At 43.5% G+C, this 27,418-nt stretch overlaps 1 protein-coding gene and 1 long non-coding RNA gene across 4 annotated transcripts; one reads left to right on the top strand and one right to left on the bottom strand.

The window, feature by feature from the left end:
- On the bottom strand, window positions 1-18,070 carry CSRP2 (cysteine and glycine rich protein 2). 3 transcript variants are annotated; one of them, XM_044384573.3, is made up of 8 exons: window positions 17,974-18,059; window positions 13,672-13,821; window positions 8,294-8,380; window positions 8,054-8,166; window positions 5,258-5,426; window positions 1,863-1,992; window positions 1,095-1,188; window positions 1-309 (listed from the first exon to the last, which is right to left on the bottom strand). In XM_044384573.3, exons 2-8 carry the CDS (start codon window positions 13,677-13,679, stop codon window positions 233-235), a joined length of 678 nt encoding a protein of 225 aa, XP_044240508.1. In that variant the 5' UTR covers window positions 13,680-13,821; window positions 17,974-18,059; the 3' UTR covers window positions 1-232. The 3 variants fall into 3 exon arrangements, with proteins under 3 accessions (XP_044240508.1, XP_026355765.1, XP_026355766.1); XM_026499980.4 differs by lacking the exon at window positions 13,672-13,821 and having other exon boundaries at window positions 17,974-18,060; XM_026499981.4 differs by lacking the exons at window positions 8,294-8,380; window positions 13,672-13,821 and having other exon boundaries at window positions 17,974-18,070.
- Window positions 14,849-25,505, top strand: LOC113256238 (uncharacterized). Its single transcript, XR_003316623.4, has 3 exons — window positions 14,849-17,686; window positions 18,906-19,072; window positions 24,492-25,505. It is a non-coding gene; the product is annotated as an uncharacterized LOC113256238 (long non-coding RNA).
- The last annotated feature ends 1,913 nt before the right edge of the window (window positions 25,506-27,418 follow it).

Genomic DNA, 27,418 nt, shown 5'->3' with positions numbered 1-27,418 from the left:
TCAAGCTGAAATTTTATTTAAAATGTAAAAGAAACAATTCTGGAAAATGCTGATGAATGAAGCAAAAGGATACAGTGCTCTCTTCCTGCTAGTCAGCCAGCCAGCATATCCATGTACAGGACGACAGACAGTACTTAAGTGCTGGCAGAATTTCACAGTTTAGTGTTGGATTATCTGTGCCTAGATGATGTAGAGATTCTCAGTGTGTGATCTTGGTTCTGGGTTTACACCTTTACTGAGCATGAACAAGGGCTCCTGCTCCTTGGCCATAGCCAAATCCCTTGGGCCCAAAGTTCTTTGCATAGCATCCTATGAAAGGAAAGGGAGAATTAGTGGAAGACCATTAAGCTTTGCTAGCATTGCTTAAGACCCACGAAAGGGCAAACACTTGTAAGTTAAAAAAAAAGTCTGCCATGCCCAAAAGAGTTCAACTTATTTAAGATCTAAAATGAGCAATGTAGGGGTGCCTGGGTAGCTTAGTTGGGTAAGCGGCTGCTTTTGGCTCAGGTCATGTTCTCGGTCCTGAGATCGAGCCCCAGGTCAGGCTCCCTGTCCAGTGGGGAGTCCGCTTCTCCTTCTCCCTCTGCTCCTCCCCCTGCTTGTGCTCTCTCGCTCACTCAAATAAATAAAATCTTTAAAATAAAATAATTAAAATGAGCGATGTAATAAATATAGCTGTAAAGGCAAGTCCAAACATTCTGATTCCACAGTATTCAGCTCATGGTTCCATTTGAGTTACAAGCATAAAAGTCAGGCGGGCAAGTGACATATTTGTCTATTACCTTCATGTATTCATATGCTTTGCTGAAAACATAAATTTGAAAGAAGACTCTTTATAGTGAGGGGTTTTTGTCTTATTTGTTGGGGAGTTTAAAATGACCAGAACTTAACTTTATTGTATCATCTCAAATTGTTCCGTGGTTCTCTGTTCTTTGTAAGCATCTCTAGATCCTTTATTTTTAAATTCGCTAGTGGCAATCCCACCTTTCCCTGTTGTCAGAGTTTTTGTTTTTTTTTAATGCTGGTGACATTTCCTTAGCCAGTGACCAGTGTGGGATATTCAGATGGACAGTAATAACAGAAATTAATTTTACCTTTACAATAGATTTCACCCTCTTTCTCAGTCAGAGTTGTCGATTCAAGACTCTTCCCACACTTGGCACACCGGAAACAGTTTTTGTGCCAGGGCTGGAAGAGACAATTAAGTTTGAGAGTCGGTTTCTTGCAGTATAGGTTAGACGCTGCAGCAAGTGGCTCGCAAAGATCAAGCCGACTCGAGCTCCTGACTGCTGTGGTTCAACTCCAACAAAAAGCCTGCAACTGGACCTCCCCATACCTACATTCTTGGTCACCTCCAAAAGGGCCGAGTTCAAACTTCATTCACAGAGGACACGGGCTGGGAGCCATACCACGCAAGGGCTGTTTCCCCAAGAGCGGTCTCAGCCCTTGCCGCAAGCACAGCGTGCTCCTTTAAAGACTGCCTCTTTGATGGCTGAGAACAGTTGCAGCTCAGAGAGGTGAAGTGGTCAAGTAACTTTCTCAAATGCACACAACAATGAGCATTGGGTATCCTGATCCTGGTTTCCCGCTACCTGGAATAACCCGCAGAGTCCAGGTGTGTTAACAACCTGTAGGTGCACGCCTTATGAAAACAAGTTTCTTTCGAACATAGATGTGATCTGTCAGGTAACGGCATCACTTCAAAAAGTTAATGATTCAGATGGCGATCTGACTAAGAAAAATGTGAATCCAAGGCATTTATTTATTTCTATAAAAGAGTACCTGAAGGGGATGGGAAGGGGACAAGGGAGAAAGGGAACGGAGGGGTCATTCACGGCTACTAACTCAAGATAGCACTTTACCTTTCCAGCTCCAATTATCTTCTCAGCAGCATACACGGAATCCCCACATCTGGAACACTTCTCAGCACCTCCGTATTTCTGAGCAAATTTAGAAGTGTTTGGATTTGTTGTAGGTCTGTGAGGTTGAGCACTTGTAAAAAGGGGGGAAAAGGTAGGCAAGATTTACCAAAGGCCCCTTCTAGGCCCACAAGGCAGTTGCATAAGGAAGCTGGGATTTAACTGCTAAACTGTCCCACAGCTGGTGGCCTTCACTGAACTACTTACAGGGCAAAGAAAGAACTGAATCTCAGGTGCTGGCCAGCTGCTACTTTAACCTATTTATGGGCTCAATACTGCCCCCAAAAGAGAGATGAGGCCCCAAGCTTAAATGTCTGAGTCTAAAATCAGAATTCATTGAATCTCCAGTGCTTGCCTGTCCACTAAACAATTATGCTTTGCTTTATAAAAACCTACATTGGACGTATTTTTACCCCACATTCATATTATTGTTCATATTACCACTGGAATCACAGCTAGTTTTTTTTTTACTTTATTAGAGTTTGAAAAAATCACTGTTAACCCAAGCAGTTAAACGTTTCTGCAAATAGTCAGTGGACTTAGGTAATCATCAAGAAAGTTAAGCATGATTTACAGATTAATTTCCTAATATATCTTAAGTAGGGGAAAGTGTGAGCAAACTGCTTTCTTCATGGAAAATATTTTGAAAGTTTTCCTATTACCGTATGATGTTTACTTTTTCTCTGGATAGTGTTCTTTTTGTCACTTATTTATAAGTCACTGGGTAAAACTCTGTTTTCCTTGCCTTCTGTAATGTTTTCCTCCTTCAAGATGTAGGTGTAGCTACTCTGCAGAACACTGTTGTGGGCTCTGAGATTTAAAGGCCCCTCTCAAACCTTACAGGTCAGTTGAGTAGATAAGGGGACAACAGCTCAGCAAAAGATACAAGTGTCCCATTTTTCCTAGTGAAAAAACAGGGTTTTTTTCCTTCCTGATTATAGTTTAAGTTACATACATATTTAAAATAAAATGTTAATTTAGAAATACTGCCTTTTCAGCAGACAATGTATTCAAACTCTTCACCTGTATCTTCCATTTGTTCATCTTCACTGTACCCATGTCTGGGCCATCTTACGGTTTGCTACACCTGAGGGGTGTAGTGAGGGGTTTCATATACAGCATTCTTTGAATCATGTTTGCTATGGCCAATGGAAATTTTATTCTATCCAACAAATACCAGTATATGACTGACTCACAGTATTGGTGTTTCCAATTGTCCCTAATGTATGCATTTTTTTTTTTAAATCTCTACAACCTACTGTATATACTTCTTTTTAAGAGTGATCTTTAAAAGCTATTCACAATGATATCCAACATTTGGAGTTAGGAGTTTCCCTGGAAAAATTTCCAACATATTATGTTAATAAGAACTTAATAGAGATCCTCTCCCACCTCCCTGCTAATGACATCACAGGGTATGGATAATTGTTTAACCTCATGAAAGATAAAGACATAGGGGCTCAGCTGTTACATAACTTGTTGGAGAGCTAGAGAAATAGTAAATGGGTGAGTCTGAACTGAAAAAAAGCAGTTCTGCCTCAACGAAATGTTCCTGCCCACACAACGCTGCCTCCCCAGGAGATCACTGTGAAGATATATGGTCCCCATGTTATCATTACCATGTCCCACAGGGTGCTCCAGACCACAGATGCCCCCAGAATTCAGTCACTAAGACAGGCTTCTGGAAAAGGAAGTCTCTATATCTGGTCCTAGTATGTGGCCAGGCTAAGATGGGGAATAGGCAAGGACACAGACTGACAGGCCCGCATAGAGGGCTTGTCAGTTATTGGAGAAGGTGGAGAAGCAAGAGGAGGGTCCACTGGTCTTGATGACTTTCAAACTACAGCCACAATCACTGACTGACTTTTGGGATTATGGATCAATTTGGTTTCGTTTGGAGGAAGGTATATATAGATACATGTGTTTTGAAAGATTTGAAATAAAATCTTAGAAAACAAGAATGGATTTTAACAAGCTGGAAAAGGAGGGCAGAACAAGAACAATGAACTTCAACAAAGACCAAGGTAAGCTGGGTTCCCACAAGTGATGGCATGCAGCGTTGAATGAGTCAGCCCTTGTACAGCTGGTGCACAAGGCACCATGGCTCAGAAACTCTGAGAAACTTTGGGGAAAAAACCCAAGAACAGACAGGTGGGCCTCAATGCAGTGGAAAGAGCACAGGTATGGGAGCCAAATGGACATGGAGTCAAATCCTTGGCTATGTCACTTACCTGTGTGACCTGAGCCTTTCTGTCCTGTCTATAAAATACAAAGTATCTAAACTCAGAGTTACTGTAAGGATTATATAAAATGAACATAAATGTTCAGCAGACAATAGACACAAGTTTTTTCAGGCATACCATAATGTACTGTGTTTAAGATCACATAGCATAATAAAAAATTATTATTAAAAAAAAAGATTTGGAGTTACACTAGGTTAATTTCCAGGCTCCAGGATTAACTAGCAATGTGACGGTAGGCAAATCACTTCATTTTTTATCTAAATTTGTTGAGTGAGATGGGAAACCCTACCCTGTTGGGTTGTTGTGAGGATTATATGAGGTAACGTGTTAATATTGCCTACTGGCCAGCTCACGGCATGATTAACGGTCTTGTCCGACAAAAGGCGATCTTATTGGAATATTACACCAGTTTTGGCCTCTTCAGTATAAAATGGATGTGAAAAATGTGAAGGGAATTATTGGGCCAAAATAGGAATTAAGAGGATATTACAAAGGAAAAAATTATGTAGCCTGAACATGAAATACTAAGTGAAATTGAACAGAGTTAGCACCTTGCTATTTTGGTCCTGGAACCTTTAAAATTTAATACTAATCTTTCAATCAAAAACAGGAAATAATTTCCATTTTTAAGTAAGAATATATACGTTAGAGAAAAGTCATTGCTTGGTGAAAGATTCTTCCATGGAAGGAGTGACTGAGGACTTTTCACTGACTGCTTAATTGAACCTGAGAAATGCATCTCATAAGTCAGCTACTACATTTCTGTATCATTTGATTTCGTGACATCTGGTCTCCAAAACGCTGTGAGATGGAAGTAGATGTAAACCATGTACTTTTGAGAACATGACTCCCTGATACACCAGAGAATGCTACAAAATCAAGGCTAGAAATCACTGCAATGATCAATAAGAATTTTTTTTAGGTCCCAAACTGTACATTTCAAGCTTAAAGAATAGTCACTCATTTATACTAGAAAATTGGAGAAATTTTGTGTGCTTATTTTAAGCTAAACATCTGTTCTGTCCCAGACTCCTGTTCACCAAGCAATATTGTCATGACTCCTCTCTGAAGGTAACAAACGGGGTCCTAACTCACCTCTCTGGCTTGATGCCCAGCCTCTCACCCCGGTCCATGTTGAGTGTGCCAGCGCCCTGCCCGTAACCGTAGCCTTTGGGCCCATACTTCTTTCCATAGCAGGATTTGCAGTAGATCTCCTCATCATGAATTGCCACTGTTGTGCTATCTAAATTTTTCCTGCAAACCACTGGGGGGGAATAAGTTAGACCTTTAGAAACACGCCAGAGATGCCTTTTTCCTTAGAACAATGGTGGCCCTGACACATGGTCTACAAATGGTAAAGGCATAGGCTCTCTCACATTCCTTTTTCTCCTGCGGTTTCCCAAACGCCAGGGATGGCATCTGGACTGGGTCAGCTACAGCTGAGGACGATTTGCCTTTCTCCATGGATAGGATCGTTGTTTCAGAAACATATCAGAACTTTAACATCCGGAAGCCTCAAACTTTTCTATAGGCTTGGCCTCTCTAACAGAAGGGAGAGAAGTTTCAGAGATGGCTATAATTACATGAACAAAAGGAACACAATTAACACTTTGCTCCCAACACTCGACACAATCTTTTCTACCTCTTCTTCTCAGTACTGTGAAATCACAACCTAACAAAGAACAAAAGGGTAGCTGAGTGCCTTGTGGGAGTTGGCTCTGCAGCCCTCCTCCCCTAAACAGCACCCCCTGGAATAAAAATGGCTTTAAATACAGAATTGTAGTTTTCATCACGAGTCTAGAAGGAAAAAAGTGTTATTCTTTCATCTCACCACTGGCTTCTCCGGCAGTGATGAGTATGTCTGAAAATCGTAAAGTGGTTTCAAGTCTGCATTTGTGTTTTCTTCTGTCCCCAATGAGAATGCATTCTTTCTTGATGGTTTTCTTGCCACAAGACATTTCCACGTATCCCACTTCATAAAACTGCCAAATGTCATCATGTTTTACCCAGACATTATTTCACTTTCTAAAACTTCACTTAAGCTTGAGAAAAAAGGAAACTGTGAGGGAACCTGCTGGTAGCACAGCTGGGCAGCTGGAGATCCAAGATTAGTAGACAAGGGGATTGTTTCCCTCCTATTTCAAAGGGTTGGGGGGAAAAATGCAAGGAGGAAGAAAGGAAGGACAGAAAGAGAGGGGCAGGGAAAGGTGACTAGCTGCATAAAACAGTTAAAATCACAAAGTTTCTGGTAAGACTACCATCTTCTCTGGTAGAACAGAATGGTGGCGTCATCTACTCTGGAACCTTGCTGTTGAGGCTCAAGACTGAAATACATTTGCTGGAAGGCCCCGTTCACCCAAAACCATACATTGCTGGAGAACAAACACCCTTCACAGAATACGTAAAAATACAAAAACTGTTTCAAAGACCACATATCTATTACCCAAAGCAAGTTCATGAAAACTTTAATATTGTCCTTCCTTCCCTCCGTTCTCATGTCTCTTCTCTACAGTAAAATTCTCCTAGGTTTGCAAACTGCTCCGAATTATATCCTTAAAAGGCTTTAAGTCAGCAGAGACCAATACTCGGAAGTCGTAGTAAAATTGCCAGTAAAGAAGTTGACATTAAGTCAACAGTGAATTTATTATGGTGGAGAGACTATCATGGCCTAACGTAGACAAAGCTAAGAACAATTTCTAAAGTATCTGTATTTCTTCTTTGTTCACATACTCTTGGTTTCAAACTTGCTGAAAAACAGATTCCTTAAAAAAAAAAAGTAACTTTTAAGAGAAGAAATCCTTAAACTGGATCTGAGAAATGGTAGCTATTATGGGGGTATACACAGTAAACATATATTTTTATTCTTTGTAACTGCGACTTTCTGTTGTCTGTTTCTAGTTGCCTGCAAAACAGCTACACTATAAAAAGGTACTGATAAGTTGAACGCTGGTGCCTAGAGGGAATAGGACAACTAACCAAACTTAATATGTGCAGTTTCTAGCAATAATTCTCACTGTACAGGACTAGAGCTATGTCTGCACGTTCGGGTGGGTTCCTCACGTTAACAAATCCCTCATCAAAGAAAATTTTGTCCTTTGAGTCAGAAGATGATTAACGAAGAGCTTTCTGAAGCGGCTTCTGTCCTGCTTGCAACTGAAGACTTAGTTGTCACCAGAGGGGCACGCAGGGGGAGGGGGCCTGTGTCTCTGTCAGCCAAGTACTGTCTTTGGAGCCAACAGGTGTGTTTCATGTCCTACTTCCTGTTCTATCAGATACTGATAATTTCCCATCTAAAAATAGTAATAATTCCCAACTTGCCTTGATGGGATTTTCATACCCTACGCTCCTTTCCCTCAATTAGGATGTCAATAACCAGAAATAACTCCGAATTTTCACTACCAGAGAAGAGAGGAATTTCACTTCTAGACATTTGATCTCAACGAATCGTGTGCCAAGAAGCAAGCAAGGAAGTTTCAAAGAGAAGGGGCCGCGCCAGGAGGAGAAAGCTGGAGTGGGTGCGGAGCAACCTGCCCCTCAAACATGGAGCCCAGCCCCTACTACGTGCCAGAAAGCGTGCCCGGTGCCGGCTAAAGACGACACTGAGCTCGTCGTAAAGCAAGGGAGACAGACGTGAGAACACGTAAAACGCAGTGAAGGCCCAGTGATGGCGAAGAGCGACGGGGACACAGCAAGGCCACGTGCAGCGCGTCACCCCTGCCGTCCTTGCCGCCGCGCCGAGCCTTCACGCTGTGCGGGACAGACCGGGAGACCCGCGGATGCTTCTGTGAGCGTGTTTGTTAACATCACCACAGTGCCTGTCCTTGAATAGGTAAATGGAGGCTTTTTACGACACACGGGCTCTGTCGGGGGCCGCGCCCAGGAGCTACTTACTGCACAGAAAGCAGCAGCGGTGGAAGCTTCTCCCGTCACACTGCACCTCTTCCGCGTGGTACACGGTCCTCCCACAGGCCCCGCACTTGTTGCCACCTCCCCACACGGGCATTCTGAAGGAACAAAGCATTCGTGAGAATGTGCCCACACCCCACAGACGCCTGAGCAGCTCCCGGCGGGCTGTGGAAGCCCCGCCGCCAGCCACAGATTCGGTTTCTTTACCAACTGCTCTAACCACACCTGGAAAGGCCGCCTGTCTCCGAAATCGCCCCTCTGACTGCAGCTCTTTCATCTGCACGCTCGGGCTTGCCGGGCACAAGCCGTTTCCTGCAGGACAAAGGAGCCGCATTCAGAACGGCACAGGTCCCCAGGCACGACACAGCCGATGCCCCCAGCGTCCCGGGAGTTAAGAAAGGAGTGTGCGAGCGGGAAGGCCAACACTGGCGTCCCCCCACCCCCATCTGAATGATGGGCTCCGAAAACTCCGCTGAAGGATACACACTTGGGGAGAGGTTTTTATTACACGTTGAACTCATGGTAACACCACCGGATTCTTAACATATACCATACACAAGCTGTGACACTTCGGAGGGAGGAAGATAGACCACGTGTCACGTCTGTCTGCGGGAGTTGTGCACGACGACGGCATCAGCAGTCGTGTCCGGCCGCCGCGCTGTAACCACGACAAACACCCCTCCGGATGGCTGTGATTTAGGTGTCCGTGCGTCACTAAGCCCCAGGTCCCCAGCCCAGCCGGGACTTGTTCGCCCCTTTGACAGGCCTGTCAGTCCACACAGAAGGCGCGACCCAGCCCCCTCCCCGGCGAAGGGAACTGTCTGTCCAGTCCCTCTGAGCGGCCACCTCGGAGGGAGAGGGCGAAGTTTAAACCCTGCCGTCCTGCTGGGATGTGGGGCCAACCCGTTCTAATCTCCGTCCTCAACGAACCTGCCCACCCGGCCGCTGTTTACACCGCCCCCGTGGGGACGGCCAGCACAGTGGGCTGCCTCGGCAGTACAGAAAGTTGTCCTTCAAGGACCGTGTGTTTTGTCTGCCCTGCCCTGAGTAGTGGAAGAATTCCTTTCTTCCACACCATCATTTTCAGACTTCTCTTCTGTGAGGGGTACTTGCTGCCCGGGGTGGGGAGTGTCCTTGGATGAGATGTGTGCCTCTCCAGGAAACAGGCGGATGAGACACAGAGACCTCCTTCCTAACTGAGCGCAGCTAGCGAAACAAGGGAAAGGGAGGGCTGCTCCGCAATCCACTGAAGAATCTTCAGTCCTTAAAAAGGAAGGTGGTAAAATCCCATCCTCCTGCCCATCCTACAGCGTTTAAATGATCCAGAACCCAAAGACTTCCTGAACACTGAGATGAGGCCTTTCTAAAAGCAAGTTGTACCGAATCAGTCATCGTGCTGGGCACATTTCTGGCATACGGCATTCTCTTGACCCTCTTCTGGTCACACCTTCCCCCAGATTTTCTCCGGGGAAGCAACCATCTCTTTCTTGGTCCATGCGGTTTAGAGAAGTATTTATTAAAATGTTGTCTCCCTGTGAAGGTCCACCGTGCCTGGTACCAATTCAAGATGAAATTCAGGTGAGAATTTAAAAACTTTAAACAGTTTTATGCCCCAACAATCAAGAGCATAATCAGTGGACTCATCTTGTTGAACAGCAATAGAACAGAGAATTAATCCGTACTTGGAAATTAAAACAAAACAAAAAATGGTCCTCTACCAGTTGGTTTGAGAAACACTTGTTTAAAGGGTATTGACTCTACCCTCTACTCAAGGCCTGGGCATGTGACTTGGTCACAGCAATTAGGTCACTGCGGTCCCCACTCCCCATCACAGTGATTGATGAGGGAAGGGACACATGACCCTAAGGCAGGTCAATGAAAGTTGAAACCCGGGGCTTTGGTTCAGGACTGTGTGAATGCAGGGGTGTCTAGCTGTCTAGCCATTGTAAGAAAAGAACTTAAGAATGAAGCTAGCCAGAAGAAGAGGTGGAGAGACTAGGTTTAGACTCTTTTCAGCTGTGTCTTATTTTATCCTGAGCGCTATGTGAGCCAATAAATTGCCTTTTTGAGTCATTTGGAGATGGAACTCCTTCCCTTGAAACAAACACATACGAAGGGGCCTGACTGTTACCACTAAACTGTTGGTCTCAGCTCGCAAAAAACCTACTTGCTTATTCAGACAGGACCAAGGTAATTCCAAGGGTCCACCAACGTCACAGGCTACTGTGAAGGCATCCATAGAAGATCAATAGCTAGCAACACAGAATAAATCTGTAAGCTTTCCTTTAGTAGTTGCACAAATCTGTTATTCCCTTCCCTGGAGACAGGTGCTCCATTGTTTAACTCCACAGTGAAATTTGAGCCTGACTGTAAAACCTCAGCCACAAAGCCCTGGCTCCAACGGCCTTCCACTGGCCTGAGTCTGGAGCGCAATTAGTAATATTGACTTTGCCCCACGGCTCCAAAGTTACCAGAGTTCTGGAATGCTCACAGGTGCCACAGACATCTGCTGGAAGTACCCTCGTGATTCCATAGGAAACCTAACACCAAATCCAGGCCCGTAGGTAATGACCTTACAATTACTTAAAATTGGATCCCAAGCATCAACAGCCCAGGTGGCTTTTGAAATACTTTGTGATTGTCAAGGCATTTCTCATCATATTAGAAAGTGTACTATTTAATATCAGCGTGTTTTACATTTCACACCTATTTACTTCGGTGCTATCACCAATAAGGAACCAGATTTTTATCAAGACTAATGCCCTCTTGGGTTATCTTTGAATAGCATTTAAAAGCATATATTTCAAAAACAAACTCATCACATTATGGTTATTCTCTATTAAAGAGCAGCTTGGATTTTTAAAAAGGGAAGATCTTTCCTTTCTTTATGTAATTCACAGTTACTTAAATTCACTTCTTGTAAGTCAAGGCTGATTTCTATTGCCCATGCCACACCAGCCAAATGAGTCACTTTTCAGGAAATACCCATCAAAGTGCTACAACATTCAGCCTTCTGTGTTAAAAGCCTTTTCCCCTCTAGGGTGGGGACCACATCTCTGTCTTCCCCATACAATCTGCCAGAGTACTTGGCACATGTCAAAATAACTTCTATTGTTTTAAGGAATTCTTCCGTTTTCAACCTGTCTGTACAATTCCCAGTCCGATCTTATGCTGATCAAGACAAAGGTAGCACTGGTCTATTCTCTTAGTCACATTTTTGGATTCTAAGTAAAATTTCCAAGTCATTAGCTTTTTAAAAGTTCCATCCAGTTTCAAGGCTTTCCTGAGGATTTCTGAATAAGCCTCTCTGTGGTCCAAGCAAACGGTATAATAGAGCATCCTCACAAAGCTTCAGCTGGAGTTATGCTTTATTTTTTATGTTGGATACTGAGTAGTTGGGTGTTCCTTATGGTATTCTCTATTTAGTGTGTCTGAAATATTTCAGAATGGAAAAAGAGAGGGAGGGGGAAGGAAAGGAGGGAGGAAGGAAGGTTGGTTTGGGTAGATCTGCGTTAACATCACTGTCAAAATGGTTGTGCAACCTTGGGCTTAGTTTTCTCATCTGTAAAATAGGGAAAGGTAGTTCTCTCTACCCAACGGACATATTGTGAAGATAAAAGAAGGCAGTAACCGTGAGCTTGAAAACAGAGGGGGCCTTCCATACTGTCCATCCTGCTGTAAGTACTCCGGTAAGGAAACCCATTATAGAAAAGCCTAGCACAGAGCAACAAACAGGGTAAAGAAAAAACTTAGCTAATTAGTCACTCATAAACCTTCTCTGGGGACATTAAAACACACTGCCAGTATAACGATAGTTCCATTTGTGGTGCCTAAGAAATGAAGTTCAAATTTACACTTTTAGGGTGAACCCCAATGGACGGTTCCTGATTTTGGCAGGAGGAAGTGTGATGATCTTCCATCTCTGTCACTCTTGGCATGGCTATGCACAGAAAAAACTCTGAAGCTTTGTGGTTCCTACAAGCCTTTGGCTGCACTACTCCACAACAGCTGCCATTAATCACAGCAGACTGGATCTGCACCGAGCAATCTGGGCTGCATGCCTTTCCCCGATCCCGTGCATTAATTTACAGAATGGTGAGAGGAGAAACGAAATCTCACTTTACACATATCGCGCGAAAGAGGCCAAACACAGGCTTATTCTCTGTTTCTCCGTCTGTTCTTTGTTTTTCGATGTCTGAAAGAGTTCTAACACTAGGATTTATCCACTGTGTTAGGTGAAAAGGCTTGGTTTACTCTGAACACCTATATGCAATTTCTCTTTGCTGCTTCTCCCCAGGCAAAGACACCACCCCAAATTTCATAAGACTCACCCCTAGAGAAAATTACTATCGTCTAAATCTGAGTCACCTTGTGGTAAAGCTACCTCATTCTCTAGATAACCACCAGGAGCCGCAGAACGACCACACAGACGGTTCTCACACCACCTGTTCTGCATGTAGCATCTTATTTTAGAATCTAAGTGTCTTGAATCCGCGAGTCTAGAGTCTACATGTCGCCACTTGCAGTTTAAGTTTTTTTGCTCTGATACTGGAGGCTTGGAGTGAATCTGTCTATAAACCTAGATTCTAAATACTTCCAGAAGCTTTGACATTTTATTACTACATACAGGGTGTTGTTATTACCCTAGAATCTGGCTAGAATCCAATTTCCTGAAAGGGAGATTTATTATAATCCAGTTTCATCTTGAGACACATCAAGACGGGTTGCTAGTGAAAGAATATGTAAATTAGTACCATTGTCCCAAATTACAATGATTTTTAACAGAATTTGAAAGTTGTAGTTAATTGGAAATTAAGCTTTACTCAATGCCCATTCTAAAAATATTTCCTTCTACTTAACCAAACTACCTGGTTAGTCTACTTCCCTTATCTAAGTGAATACCACTGAACCACGGATAGACTTCATGTCTTAGTGATCAGCTCCATGTTCCATTTGGCTCCTTCTACCAATGCCAAATCTTCAAGACAGCTCAGCCTGTTAATTAAGGGTGAATTAAGAGCATGGATTTTGGAGTCAACACAGTCAACACAGTCTCATTTCCTTCATATGTAAAATGAGGATAAATGTGCTTTTCTTATAGAGTTGTTAAGAGAATGAGACGAAAGCATGCTTATAGGATGCCTCCTCCATGTCTAATGAGATACTCAATATACTCAAGGTCAAGTGTTTTGCTTTCAATCCTCATCTCCCACTCATCTCATATGGCCCTTCCTTCATGATGCCCCTAATCGCTCCCCATCCGGGCAACTGACTTTCTGCCCTCCCTTATCCAGCTAAATCCTACCTTCTTTTCTGTATTGCAAGTAATTCTTCTACGGTAGGGGCAGCTAATACACACTGTACAATGTTTTCCTGTCTGAAGATTTCACATAAGTGTATTCATTCAGCATTTTATAAGCCATATCCTGGGTTAGGAACTTAGGCTAAAATGACTGGTTATAAGGAAGGGAGCAGGGAGCTCTGCTTTGGTGGTAGAACGATGGAAACAAATAAGGGCACTACGACAGAATCTATGACATAGAGGCATGTAGAAGGAGATTTGGAATGTCTGCAGGGTCTACTTGTACACGGATGGCAGAAACCGTTTCATCTTGTAGAGTTACTGATCGTGGGCTCCTGGAACCATGTTTGAAAAGATTCTGAAGTTCCGTCAAGATTCTGCATCAAAGGTGGCTGTGATTACGAATGTCTGCCACGGAAACCGTAGTGCACGTTGCAGCTTTGAGACATTCCTGGTGTAAGAGAAAGAGTGTGGAACTTAGATAGAAGGTTGAAAGTCAGTTAGCGACTCTGCGATCTTGGCCAAGTTCCTTAACCTCAACTTCCTCTGCTGTACCTTGGAAGCAGATGACAACCACGGTCATCGGGTGGCTGGAGGACTTAAGGAGAGAACATGTGTGAAGTACCTGGCAGAGAGCCTGTACTCCACAAACACCGGCTTCCTTTTCCTTCAGCAGCACTGCGGGGCCTGAATCTGGCTACCAGAAGCTCAGGTGTTAGGTGACCTGCTGAGGTCACGACCTCTGAACATGCAAATCCAGGCTCAACTCACTCCTGGTGACTCCACAACCACAAGCTGTCCCCCAAACTCCCACATCTGATGAATGGTTGAGACCATCTCAGATCACCTGAGAATAATCAATCCTCGAGTTACTGAATTACTTGTACACAGGAATGCCTTCCTCTCTGACCAGTCTTCACCGATTCAGCTCCCAGGAAGTGAGTGTCTTCTATGGGCCTTTCTCACACCCAAACTGCTACTCTGCTGCTGCCCTAAGAATCCCTCCTTCTCTCCAGTAAGTTCTCCTGTGTTCACCTCAGCCTCACCATTAATTACTAATTCTATATCCTGTTTCTGCTCTTATCTTCAACGTGGGGTACAGCAAAATCCTTGACACGGATTTGGATACTTCCTGCCAAATCACATATTGCAATTAGAATGCAACCCGGCTATAAATTTGGTCACCATGACCCCCAGCATCTGCCACAGCAACCCACAATCTGTGCAAACTGCAAGATATTTAATTATTCAAACAATTTAATATTTGTGTGATTTTTACATGGAGTCAGACAGAGATTTATATGCCAAGACTACTGCTTATTTGCCAAATGATCTGATGCTGGTTATTTGATCTGCTAGTTTTCTCATTTTAAAAATGAAGATAATACTTATTTATATCATAAACTAGTTCTGAGATTAAACAATATATGGAAAGCATTTAGAATAGTGCTTGCCACATAGTAGGTAATAATAATTACAAATACTTATATAAAGTTTACTATATGTATTGCTTAAGTAGTTTACTTATACTAACTTATTTAACCCTCATAACAACGAAGGGAGACGTTATCACTATACCCATTTTATGGGTAGAGAAACTGAGGTATAGAGACATCAAGTGCCTTGTAACTATGAAACCAAACAAAATTACCAATTCAATTTAAAAATCAACACCAACAAAAGTCAAATAAGCTATAGAGTTTGTTTCACTGATGTTTTGCTACAACTACTGTTGGCAACACAAATATAGGACTGACTTCTCTGGTCTGGCACAGGTTCTTTTCAAATTGGGCATTTCTTGTACTATGTGAGGATTTGAATCTCTCTTCACTTATCTCTTTCAAAAGTACTGTGAAGCCACCATGAAACCTTCTTTCCTATAGTGAACCAGGAAGCTATTTGGCCCTAATATATTTATTACATAGCATCTGTCCTCTTTTTATTAGTGAAGGACAATTAGTAGTACTGTTGGCACGAGATAGTGAACAAAAAAGCAAGGAACCTGATATCCTCTGCAAATGATTCACAGTGTACTTCTGTTGGGTCTTCCCCTTGACTTACACCAAAACTTAAAATTTTTAACCATCAGAATTTGTGTCAGGTTCCACCACAATCTAGTCTGAGAAAACTCCCAAGTCAGGGTTCTTAAACTGGGACCACAGATCCCTTGAAATACTGGGGACTGGTGTACTTGGTACCACAGACTTTATTTTATGCACTTAAAAATATTTGGAAAAGGGGTTCAGACGTTTCACCAGAGGGCCAGAAGGGTTCACCACATAAAAACAGTTAAGAATCACCATGCTGGGTAATGAAGGCCCCAGGGGAGTCTAGAGATTCCCCACCCAATAGAAACCCAGGGATGCCATGCAAATACCAGCCCAGGAAATGACACAGTGCCTGGAGGAAACGTGTGAAAATCTGCAAAGGGAAGAAACCTGCCATCCAGGCAAGGCCAGGAGTTATGTTCAGTTGGCTTTCACTGAGAGCCATTTCCCCATATATTCAACAAAGTTCACAATAGTGTCTAATGACAAGGAATCTCTCCCTGGCTGAGCTGTGCTTTGTTCAAGGATCAAGATCAACGTGCTTTATGACAACCCTGGTGTACATGCGATTACAGCCATTTTATAAGATGAAGCAACAGAGACCAGAGAGTAAAGTAACTTGCCCAAGGTCATCAAACCAATGGGTGCTGGGGCTGGCAGGTGACCTGGGGACTGGTCCGTCCTGCCCTTTTCACCAGGCCATGACTCCTCACCTCTAGGAGGCTTGCTCTCCCCAGTTCATTTGATTTGCCCCATTCTTGGCAGAGAAGAAAAATTAGAGGCCCATATCTCAATGGCCATTTAGTGACAATGTTGAGGCTGGAGCTAGGCTTCTAAAGCTCCTCATTTATTGCCATTCCCTCTGTGCTATGCCACCATTCTTGCTGTTTTAGTATAAAATACAATTTCCCCAAATCCAAGTTATTTGGCAATTTCATCAGACCTCCAATGAGTATTGCTTTCATTACAGTATTTAGCATATCAATATTTGTATCAATCATTATTTGAACACATTTGGAGGAATTCATTAAAAATTTATGATCGAAAACTTAGATCAAATCTGCTAATATTATCTACTGCCTGAGTCCAAAGAAATATTTGTCCCCCACAATCGCAGTCTTACTCCTTCCTTTCTTTATTTAATTAACCAATACTGGCTCTGGTCCAACTGCGTTCAAGGCACCCAGGCAAGTACTATGAGTCTCAAAGACTGATGAGATGCAGATCCTGTCCTTGTAATTTCACTCTAAAAGAGTAAAGAAAAACTAGAATCCAGAGTAGAAAGAACACTGAGAAATACTGATCAAGTACCAGCAGCAGTCAACCTGAGAACAATAACCGGGGATAGTCAGGGTGGACCAGGGTGGACTTCAGAAAATCAGTTACAGTTTGGTATGCAGTTTTGAAATCATTTGATTCATTTTTAGAATCCATCGCCCATCTCTTTCCTGAAAAATCTGAGTCAAATTATAGCCAAATTTGTGGTTGTCCTATTTGAATTCTTGGCATTTCATAAGTAGAGCTTCAAAACAGGTTAATTAGAAAAGGACTAAAGAGACCTCTTTTACTGCCTGAGTTTAAAAAACTCCCCAAATTAAAAGATTCTCTATATTGAAAGCACATATAAAGTGAAAATGTGCTTAGTCTGCAGACTGCAAATAAAACAGGTTAAACATTTTGGGTAACTATTTAAACAAATATCCTTCAACAAACGTCCGGGCTTGGGGAAGGGGGTTGGAAGGTTGAGCGTCTTTCGGCTTAGAAACCCCCTCCCCCCAGGGGCTGCCTACGTGGAGCTTTGGAACTCAGGATGTGATTTTCAGGACCTGTTGCAGAATTTCACAACCAAGCATTCTTGCTTTCCTGTTTGTACCTGAATATAGAAAGTTCCGGAAAAAGCTGGGAGTGATCGACCTGATGTTTCACGGCTGTTCTTCAGCATATAAGGTTCAGTGCTTGGTGGGCAGAGACCACCAAACAATGGGGATGCCAGAAGCTCTGTACCACAGCAGCGGAAGGATTCTGGGCTCAGCGGGATGTGGAAGCCCCCACCTCGCTCCCAAGACTCCCAACCAGCCACCCCCCCCCCCCCCGGTAAGGTCGCCCTCAGCGTAGCACACTCCGGGCAGAGGAGACCCCGAGACTCGGATCCCGCCCTCCCGTTCGCGGAAAGAGAACCGGCTGCGGGAGAAGGGGGCCCAAAACTACTAAAACGCGGATTAGCAGCAACGCGAAACTCTCGGCCCCGCCTCTCTCCCAGAGAAACCGGTACGGAGCAACCCGTAGGGAGGTCACGATTATTTAGCTGCCCTAAGGGCCCGGGATCCAAGGACAGAGCTGGGCGGCTGCGGGGAGCGGGGCAGGTGTATGGAGGGGGATTGGGGGGAGCGGGCAGCAGGGGTGAGGAGGATGGCGGAAGGGGGGGCAAGTGGAGATCGGGAGGGGGATGTCAGAGGAGTTGGGGGACAGCAAGCAGGACGTCCTGAGGACCCCGGGAAGCTGTGGAACCTCCCTCCCCCAGGGTAGGTGGAGGCGCCCCCACCGCCACTACTCACTCGAGTCGGAGGCAGACCACGCACAGCCGGCGGAGACAGCAAAACCAGATGGGAAAGAGCGCGAGGACAGTCCGGGAACAGCGGCGAAGCGAGCGTCCGCACCTTTTAAAGACTCCCGGTGGGCGTGGCCTATGAGCCCCGCCCCTGCCCCGCCCCGCTCCGCCCGGCGGATTCCTGGATCCTCTCAGGAGGGCTGGGGGCGTCTGGCGCGGGGGCTGCTCGCAGCTCCGCTTTGGGGTAGGGACCGAGAGACAAAGGGCAGAATCCCGCCTCTTCCTGCTCTTTCCCGCCCGCCTGGCATCTTCCCACGTCCCGGCCCTACCCGGCCTCCCTCCCCACGGGACCCGGCAGTTTCCAGAAGCAGTTAGAAAAGGAGACTTCCTTAACCTACAGAGAGACCCGGCCCAGACACTGTCCCGTCGGGGAATAGCCCCCGCCGCCCAGAATCGTACCCTTCCCCGCGGGCGCCAGTTCTCCTTCAGGAGGGAACAGTCCAAGGTCGAGGAGGCTCCCACAAGTAGAGAATCGGCCAAATCGGGGCTTTCCGCCACCCTCTCCCTTGCCTTATCCTTGTAGGTAAACTCAACGTGGTTAACTTCCCCAGTGGACAAATATTCTCTGCTCCCATTTCCAGCTTCTGGGAATCCGCAACCTTCCTGTTCTTAAAGAGCAAAATATCTCATCTAGACTAAATAAATGACGCTACGAAAACGCCTCATTCCCCAAGTGTTTTGCTCTTCCCACCGCGAGGGCACGGCTGCATACGCTGTTGAGGGGGAAGAAACCTAAAGCCAGCCAGAAGCCAGGGTACCTAAGGGTCCAAGGATGCCAGTAACAACGCAGGGGACCTCATACCTGAGCTGCAGGATGATTTATTGTTTTAGATGAAAAGAAAAATAAACAATGCCGGCTCTATCTGGTTCACATTCTAGGCCTACTGATGACCTCTGTGCCAGAAGCCACCATCTTGAAGAATTGATACATGGGAGAATGGGGAGCTGGAAAAAGGCTGTTATGGAAACTATTCCTCCAACCGCAAATGCAAGAGGTTGCTCTGGTCCAGAGCTTCTCAACCTGAACACTTGACATTTGGGGCTGGGTAAGTCTTTGTAGTGGGAGCCTGTTCCGTGCATTGTAGGATGTCTCCACCCACCAGATGCCAAGATCACCCTTCCCTACACTTTGTAATCATTGAAAACAAAATTTGACTTGGCCAGAGGCCCTTGTGGGGAGAGCAGAGGGCATCGGTGGAGAACCACTGCCCTAGTACACATCTGCATGTCGACTTGCAGAACTGACTTCTGATACTATGCTGGGGCTAATCCAGGATAAATGCATTAGAATAGCAGCCTTATAGTCTCTGTCCACCAAATACTGTGCAAAAACATAGAGTGGTGACTGACATCTGCTGATAGTGTGGCAGGAGTCTGGGAGTAATCCTGCCTGCCTGCTGTGAGCTTTTCTAAGTATGGGCAAGCCATATTTTCATGATATCAGCTAATGGTAAAAGTGACACGACTCCTGGGGCTGACAGGATTGTTCTGTCCTCAGATTGTGCATTCACTCTAGGTATGTTGTTTACAATAATTTTTTTTTCTTGCATAGGTTTCTGTAGTGTTTCTACTGAATGAAACTCTTGTCAACTTTCACTGCTGTGCTGATTTTCAGCAAACCATTGTCCATTCTCCCCTACCCTTGGGTTCTTCTTGATGTCTCCAGGACCTGACCTTTTGCTTTCTGAGGCTCATGCTGTCCCTAAATTTCACAGCTTCATTCTATCATTTGAAGTTGGGCTTACTCCTAACCTAAAAGTATTTCCACTCCCTGATCCCATATGTATTTGTCTCAGGGTATTTTACAGGGTGTCTGGGGATAATGTACAACGTTTGATTTTGAATAAATCTGTATTTGTATTTAATTATCAACATTTTAACAAGTATTTTATTTCCCTTTAAACATTTCTTTAAACTGTTGACTCTTTTCCTTGTAAATATTAAGAAATTATTTCAGATGATTAGGGAGAATGGTGCAAAAAGAAAGAGTATGAGCTTTGGAAACAAACTGATATGGTTTCAACATACAGCCCTGCTATGTAGTAGCTCTGGGAGCTTGGCCTAATACTTGACTTCTTCACACTTTTTCTTTATCTGTAAGATAATGATACTACACAACTCATAGGATTGTTAGGAGGATTAAATCAGATTATGTATGTAAAATGCCAAGCAGCACCTGGCTCATGATAAATTCTCAAGAAATGATGGTTGTTATGTTAAGCAAAGCTATCTTGATGTCCTTTTCTGCGTTGAGAAAGAAATAGAAACTGTGTTTTGCTGAGCATTCATCTTATGTTGTCTACTGAAAGGTTTGGTAGTAAGAAGGTATTAAGTGTTTTCCAAAATAATTAAGAGCTTTCTAGTAGAAAGTAAATTGTGTGCCTGGGGAAGAGCTAGGGGGAAAAGAATAAGCCCTTCCGAATTCCATATGGTCCTAGTCTGTTTGACCCCTTCAATCTTATAAGAGGCAGAATTGAAGGTTAAATGTGTCCAGCAGGAGGTTTCTTTTTCCCCAGAAGTGCACATTATACTTGTAACAGCTCCTTCATTCTCTGGAACCCATTAAACAATTTCAAATGAAAGTTCTTTGTCAAGGTCACTGTCCTAAGGCAAGTCGAACCAAGGTTGCTTTTCTTCATGACCTTGTGCTCAAGTTCAGATTTTTCAAATATTTTTATTATTTTTATTTCATGCTACTTTTTCTCAACAAAACTCTGAACCAGATGAGTGTGAATATAAACATAAGGCCTCTTTGTTTTATTTTAGGGCAAGGATTTCTTCCCAGAAGCCAGCTAGGCTATGGTGAAGAGGAATTTTTTAGTATATGTGAAATAAAGGAAAATATAAATTCTCACTTTGCTAATCTACATGCTTAATGATAGTCATAATAATAATAAAAAGAAGCAGCTGTTCCATCTTCTTGCTTAGCCAGGATTTAGTAGCCGTGGTAGGAATTAAAAATTACTCATACTCAACCCTAATAGTCTGTGGTGCATTTTCTTTTTCTTTTTCTTTTTTTTTAAGATTTTATTTATTTATTTGACAGAGAGAGAGAGCTAGCGAGAGAGGGAACACAAGCAGGGCGAGTGGGAAAGGAAGAAGCAGGCTCCCAGCTGAGGAGCCTGATGTGGGGCTCGATCCCAGAACCCTGGGATCATGCCCTGAGCCAAAGGCAGACACTTAACGACTGAGCCACCCAGGCACCCCAACATTTTCTGGCAGAGAAAAGAATAATGTAAGTTACATAAGCTTAAATTTTGAAAGATAAATTAGAGTATCTTATTCTTTTTTTTTTTTTTTAAAGATTTTATTTATTTATTTGACAGAGAGACAGCCAGCGAGAGAGGGAACACAAGCAGGGGCAGTGGGAGAGGAAGAAGCAGGCTCATAGCAGAAGAGCCTGATGTGGGGCTCAATCCCATAACACCGGGATCACGCCCTGAGCCGAAGGCAGACGCTTAACCGCTGTGCCACCCAGGCGTCCCTAGAGTATCTTATTCTTGATATTTGTCATAGTTGCTTTTTTTGAAACTTATTTGAAACTCCCACTTCATTATAATTTGCATTATTTCTTACCCTTCTTTCTCCAAAGAATACTACTTCTAGGGTGGCTCAGTCGGTTAAGCATCCAACTCTTGATTTCAGCTCCAGTCATGATCTCAGGGTCTTGAGATCAAGGCCCATGTCAAGAGTCAAGATTCAAGATTCTCTCTCTCCCTCACCATGTGCCCCTCCTCCACCTCATGCACTCTCTCAAAAAAAGCAAAGCAAAGCAAAACAAAACAAAACAAACAAACAAACAAACAAACAAAAAGATGTCCTTCAATGATATCCCTTCTGTTACAAGATTGTTGATGTTTTCTCTTCTCTCAGAGCTTTCTAGCTTTTCTAGCTATGCTTATGTATTCTTATTACAGCAGAGTTTTCCTAGCTGGACAAGTATGAGAAATATGGCTAACCTTCATCTCCAAGACAATCTCTTCCATCCATCTTCTCTCAACCTTGTGAATGCCCTATTTCACTTTTCTCCCTTATGTTCAGTTGGTGACCTCCCCTCCTTCATTCGCATTCGCAGCCACATCCAGTGTTCACTCAGCCTACCTCGTCTAACTGGCTGTGTTTTCTCCCATGTACGCTTGCTGTCCCATGATGATGTCAGAGGGGGTGGCTGGTTCTCCAACCCCTTACCAAGAATATCCACTCTGAGGGTGCCTTTGATCCCATTTTTCAGCATTCTTAGTTATATTCTCTTGCTCTTCAATGCCTCAGTCTCTACAGCTTCCTTTGCTTTCATATTACAAAACGGCTGTGTACCCCATATCTTAAAAAGCTGGCAAAACATCCCCGACTTTTGTAGTAAGTATTCGAGGTGGGCTCTCCAGCATCTGTTCCTCTTTCCCAGAGGCCCAGGCCTCTGTTTGGCGTCTGTGTGGTTTCAGGGATGTGTCTCCATAAGCCCTGGCCCAGGGGTGGGCTACTGGAGCCAGTCAAGGCCTTCCAACCCTGGTTTGGATGGTGGTGGGGGTCACGTGTGACCTAAACCCATCCTATCAGAGCGAATCTCTGAACTGTGGGGGATTCTGACACAGAGCCATGCTTACCTGTTCTTGAAGGTTCGGTGTGCATACATGAGGCCCAGAGTTGCTGCAGTCATTTTTGCTGGTAGGAAGCCCACCTGAGAATGATTCAACACAGAGAAGACAGAGAAATAGAGCTGAACTCTGAACAAAGTGCTCATGAAACTTGTCTATCGGCAGGATCTTTTCATTTTGGGAGCAAACGAATTCCCATTGTTGTGTATTTCATTTTGAGATAGATTTTCTGTTACCTGCAATCAGGACTTCCAACTGATTGTGGTGGTTTAAAACTATGTCCACAAATTCTTTGATTCTTCTCCTTTCATCAGGTAGAATTTCGTTCCCCTCCCCTGGAGCATGTGCTGGATTTAGTGTCTTGCTTCTAGAAAACAGAATAAAGTGTATGATTCTAAGACTAAGTAAAACAGGGCATTGCAACTTCCTTCTCTTTCATCCCTCTCACTCCCTTCTATCTCTGTCTCTGTCTCTGTCTCTCTCATCATTTGCTCTGGGGAAGCCAGCTGCCATGTCGGGAGGACACTCAAGTGGCCTTGAAAGGCCCACTTGGTGAAGAACAGAGGCCTCCAGCCAACAGCTCCAGAGAGCTGAAGCCTCCTGCCAACAAAAACACGAGTGAGCTTGAAAAGAGATTCTATAGTCTTGTTAAGCCTTGAAATGCCTGGCTGACACTTTGCACTCTCGTGAGAGATCCTGAACCTCTCACTGTGGTCATAGAGGGTCCCAACTGCCAAATCAATTACCATTTTTCAGTTCTTACCTTACTTGACCTCTTGGTTATAGGACAACATGAATAAGTATATGATTGTGTGTACATTCACAGAATGGAATTTTCTAAGAAAGTTCACACTTTTGAAGTTTCCTACAAGTGTTAACTTCTGTCTTAAGATATTGTTCTGATGAGAATAAATTCTCAAAGTCACAATCACTAGGAAACTTATTTCTTCCCTCCAATAATTTTACCATGAGGACCAGAGCACACTACAGGATGTATTAAATAATTTTTTATTATCTCACTTGTGATAAGAAACACCAGACACTTGCAGGAAAGTAAAATATAAATATTCTAAATTTTGACATTTTTTTTGCTACAGATTACATAAAAATAAATGTATATTTATCCACCTAATTTCAAGGAAAATTTTTAGAATTTGCAATAGGGCTTAGTGAAGAATTTTTATTTTTTTCCCTCATTCAGAAAAAGTCTGAATTAGTATAATTTCAGATTTAAAAATTAGCATTTGGGTGTATACTTTAATTCAAATGTAGTTAAATGAGATTTCCATATGTATTTTGATCACTGAATAAAGCTCCAAAGGAAAATCTCACAAAAATTTCCACTTAGAACATCATTCAAATGTATACATATATATATACATATATATGTACATATATGGGTAGATATATATTATATGTACATATATGTAACGCTTTTTTGGGAAGTGATGTAGGTTAACAGTGTTTTGGAAACAATGCACAATTGCTGTAATTGATAGGCACTTGATTATTTATGGCATATGCCGCCAGGATTTTTCAGTAATGGTCACATACGGGATTGAAAGTCATTTGTAATATGAAACTTCTCTTCTAAAAGAAAATAAAAACTGTCATGTTTCTGCATCTCACACCTCATAAGAAACGTGTTGAGCTATAGACAAAAGGTTAATACTTTTTTAAAAAGCTCCTATAAATTCTGTATTTATATGTTTATAAGGAAAGCTAACTTAGATTTTACTTTAAACCTTATTGACCTATCCCGTTCCAAAAAGGATTGTGGGAATACCCAATTCCCATTCCTAATTCTTAAATAATGCCATGTGTTAAAAGACTCAAGTTTTTGATTTATTTGTCCCTGTGTTCCCTTCAACAGAAGACTTGACGTGCTGAAGCAGAACCGACCTCCATCAGCCTGTTAAGGGCTGGATATGAGCTCAACTGTATATGTTTACACAGACTTGCAAAACTATCTGAGTCCTCCGTGAAAGGCCGTTGGGCTACCCTGCAGCGAGCTTCGTCTCCTGTCCAGATTCAGCTGTAAAACCAGAAGTGGGGAAGAGCCAAAGTACGCACCTTAGGCTGTTCTTCAAGCCGACAGCATATCCAGCAACCCCAGTAACAATAACTATTTGCTAAACCATTTGCTGAACAATAACTATTTGCTGAATGAAACCTTGCACATCAAACGTTATAGGAATATTTCTTCTGGTCCAAACAACAGCCTTTTAAGATCAGTATCTTTCTTCCCATTTTACAGATGAGTAAAGTGAGACTCGTGGAAAGTGAATAGCTTGTCCCATAGCCACATAGGAAGCGGCAGAGCTCGGACTCAAATCCAGTCTGGATCCAAACCTCACATTCTTTCCATTACCGAATGGAGCCTTTCAACAGTGATTCTTTCCTCTCATACAAGCAGCGCAGAACAGTAATTTTGCCTGCCAGCACTAAGAACTGGGAGCTCCTTGGGTGCAAGTCTTCACTCAGGCAAACCAAACATGAACCTTCGCAGTGTGCAGACATGCTCGACGCCATAGCTGACCGGTGTGAAGGCTAGGACGAGAAGTGGCACCATGAATAAGCCTAGGAGGTCTCAAGCGGGGGAGCAGGTCTGGGGATGGGACCTGTGCTGCAGCTGCGCAGGGTAGACAGGGAGGTGGGCGTAAGGAGGAAGCAAGTGCATGAAAAAGGCACCACAGTCTGACTCTCTCCTTTGAGCTAAAACCTGCCACATGTTGGATGAGCATGTTAGACGGCTTGGAAACATCAAAGTTTAATTTGGGCATAGCCATTTTTGCCCCACTACCTTTTTGGGGCCCATGGATGGAATAGATTCCTCACACAGAGTGGGAATGAGGCATGTGGTCTTCCCTCCACCTCTATCCATCTGAGGAAACAGGTGAGTTATTTAACTTTTTTAGCCTAATTTTCCTCTAGGTCTAGCTGATCACTACAGACCCTTTAGTTCTAAAATTCTGTGATTCTGGGGGTGCCTGCGTGGCTCAGCGGTTGTATTGGCCGCCTCTGTATTGGCCGGTATCTCTACCATGAATGAGTATTCTTTGTATTATTTCTCCAAAAAATGATGTTTCTTGTTTATGTTTCTATGATTCCACATGACATACAGGTGCTGCCCTGCCTCTCTGTGTCTTGTAGATGTCTGTCTTCAAGACACAGGCCACAGAATTAGACCTTGGACATAAGGGCATGACATTATTTCAATTCAAATCGTGTTAACAAATCTCTAGATACTTGAATCAGTTTCTTTCTTCTTTTTTTTGAAGACTTTTATTTATTTATTTGACAGAGCACAAGCAGGGGGAGTGGCAGGCAGAGGAGGAGGGAGAAGCGGCTCCCCACTGAGCAGGGAGTCCGACGCGGAACTCGATCCCAGGACTCTGGGATCATAACCTGAGCCGAAGGCAGAAGCTTGACCCACTGAGCCACCCAGGTGCCCCCGAATCAGTTCCTTAATGAAGACTCATAGACAGTATAGTAAATGACAGGGAAGCCAAGCGGGGTCTGAGGAAGCATTATTATCTGGAGGCGTTGTTTTTTTCTCCTCATAGCATATATCTCGTTACCCATTTTAAAACAATGATAAATTTTCTTATGCCATGAGATCTGTGGTATTATGCAGCTTTGTTAACAAAGAGAAACCTGACTGTAGGTCATTTGCATGAAGATCACACAGCTGTGCCCACAGCAGTGGTGAAACAGGAGCGATAAAGCTGGGAAGGGAGGTGAGGGGTGGATAGACCATGTGGGTCTTTGAATGCTATGTTAAGAAATATGGACTCAATTCAGATCGTATCTCCTCTGACTCCCTCAGTAAGTGCTGATTTTTTCAACAAGAAAATATTAAAATATTTAATCTATTGCTTAAACTTGAGGATTCATTTTGAACTTGGAACAGCTTTTGAGATTTCTAAATCAATAATTGTGACTCATAAAAATTCACTTAAATAATTTGATTTACATAGTGCCCCCAAAAATGCTGGGAACTATTTAGTTATTAGATGGCTATAATGCCTTTCTTATAAAAATCCTTAGTTTGATTAATGTAGTTACTTAATCTAGTATTTTTACAGCACCTGCTATATGCAAGGTACTTTGTTAGGCTTTGGGGGAAACGGCATTTAAAGGAAATTTCTCTTCTCAAAAGAGTTTATGGTTTAGTTATGAGAGTCTAGACGTTCATAAAACCCTGCATTAAAGAGCGTAATGTGAGACATATTACAACACGGGAACACTCGAGCCCAGATGGGGAGCAGGCTCTGATACAAGGATGCAAGAACAGGACTTTTCCTTGAAGGTGTAGGATGGAAGGTGAGTGGGGAAGGGAGACAGAGAAGAGAAAGTAGCAGACATAAAATGCATTATCATGCCAGTCACCATCGTGGGCAACGGGAGCTTAACCCTCCGGGGAAGCCAGGAAATGATTCGGACACAACCTCTGAGTTATTCCACCCAAGTTGCAAAGGAGATGAGGTGCTTATTCGCCAGTGTTATGGACTGAGTGTTGTCTTCTCCAAAGTTCATACGTTGAAATCCTAATCCCTGATGTGATGGCAATGGGACATAATTAGGTTTAGATGAGGTCCTGACAGGATTAGTGCCCTTACAGGAAGAGACACCAGAGAGCTTGCTCGCTCTCTCCCTCAGGTAAGGACACAGCAAGAGACTACTGTCTCAAACCAAGAACAGAGCCTTGCTGGGAACCAAAGCAGCTGGCATCTTGAGTTTGGACTTCCCAGCCTCCAGAACTATAAAATACATTTCTCTGCTTAAGCCACCTAGTCC

The sequence above is a fragment of the Ursus arctos genome, unplaced genomic scaffold (assembly GCF_023065955.2).
Source record: "Ursus arctos isolate Adak ecotype North America unplaced genomic scaffold, UrsArc2.0 scaffold_21, whole genome shotgun sequence".
Classification (NCBI taxonomy): domain Eukaryota; kingdom Metazoa; phylum Chordata; class Mammalia; order Carnivora; family Ursidae; genus Ursus; species Ursus arctos.
The sequence above is the reverse complement of the archived record's forward strand: the minus strand, read 5'-3'. Positions and strand labels throughout refer to the sequence as shown.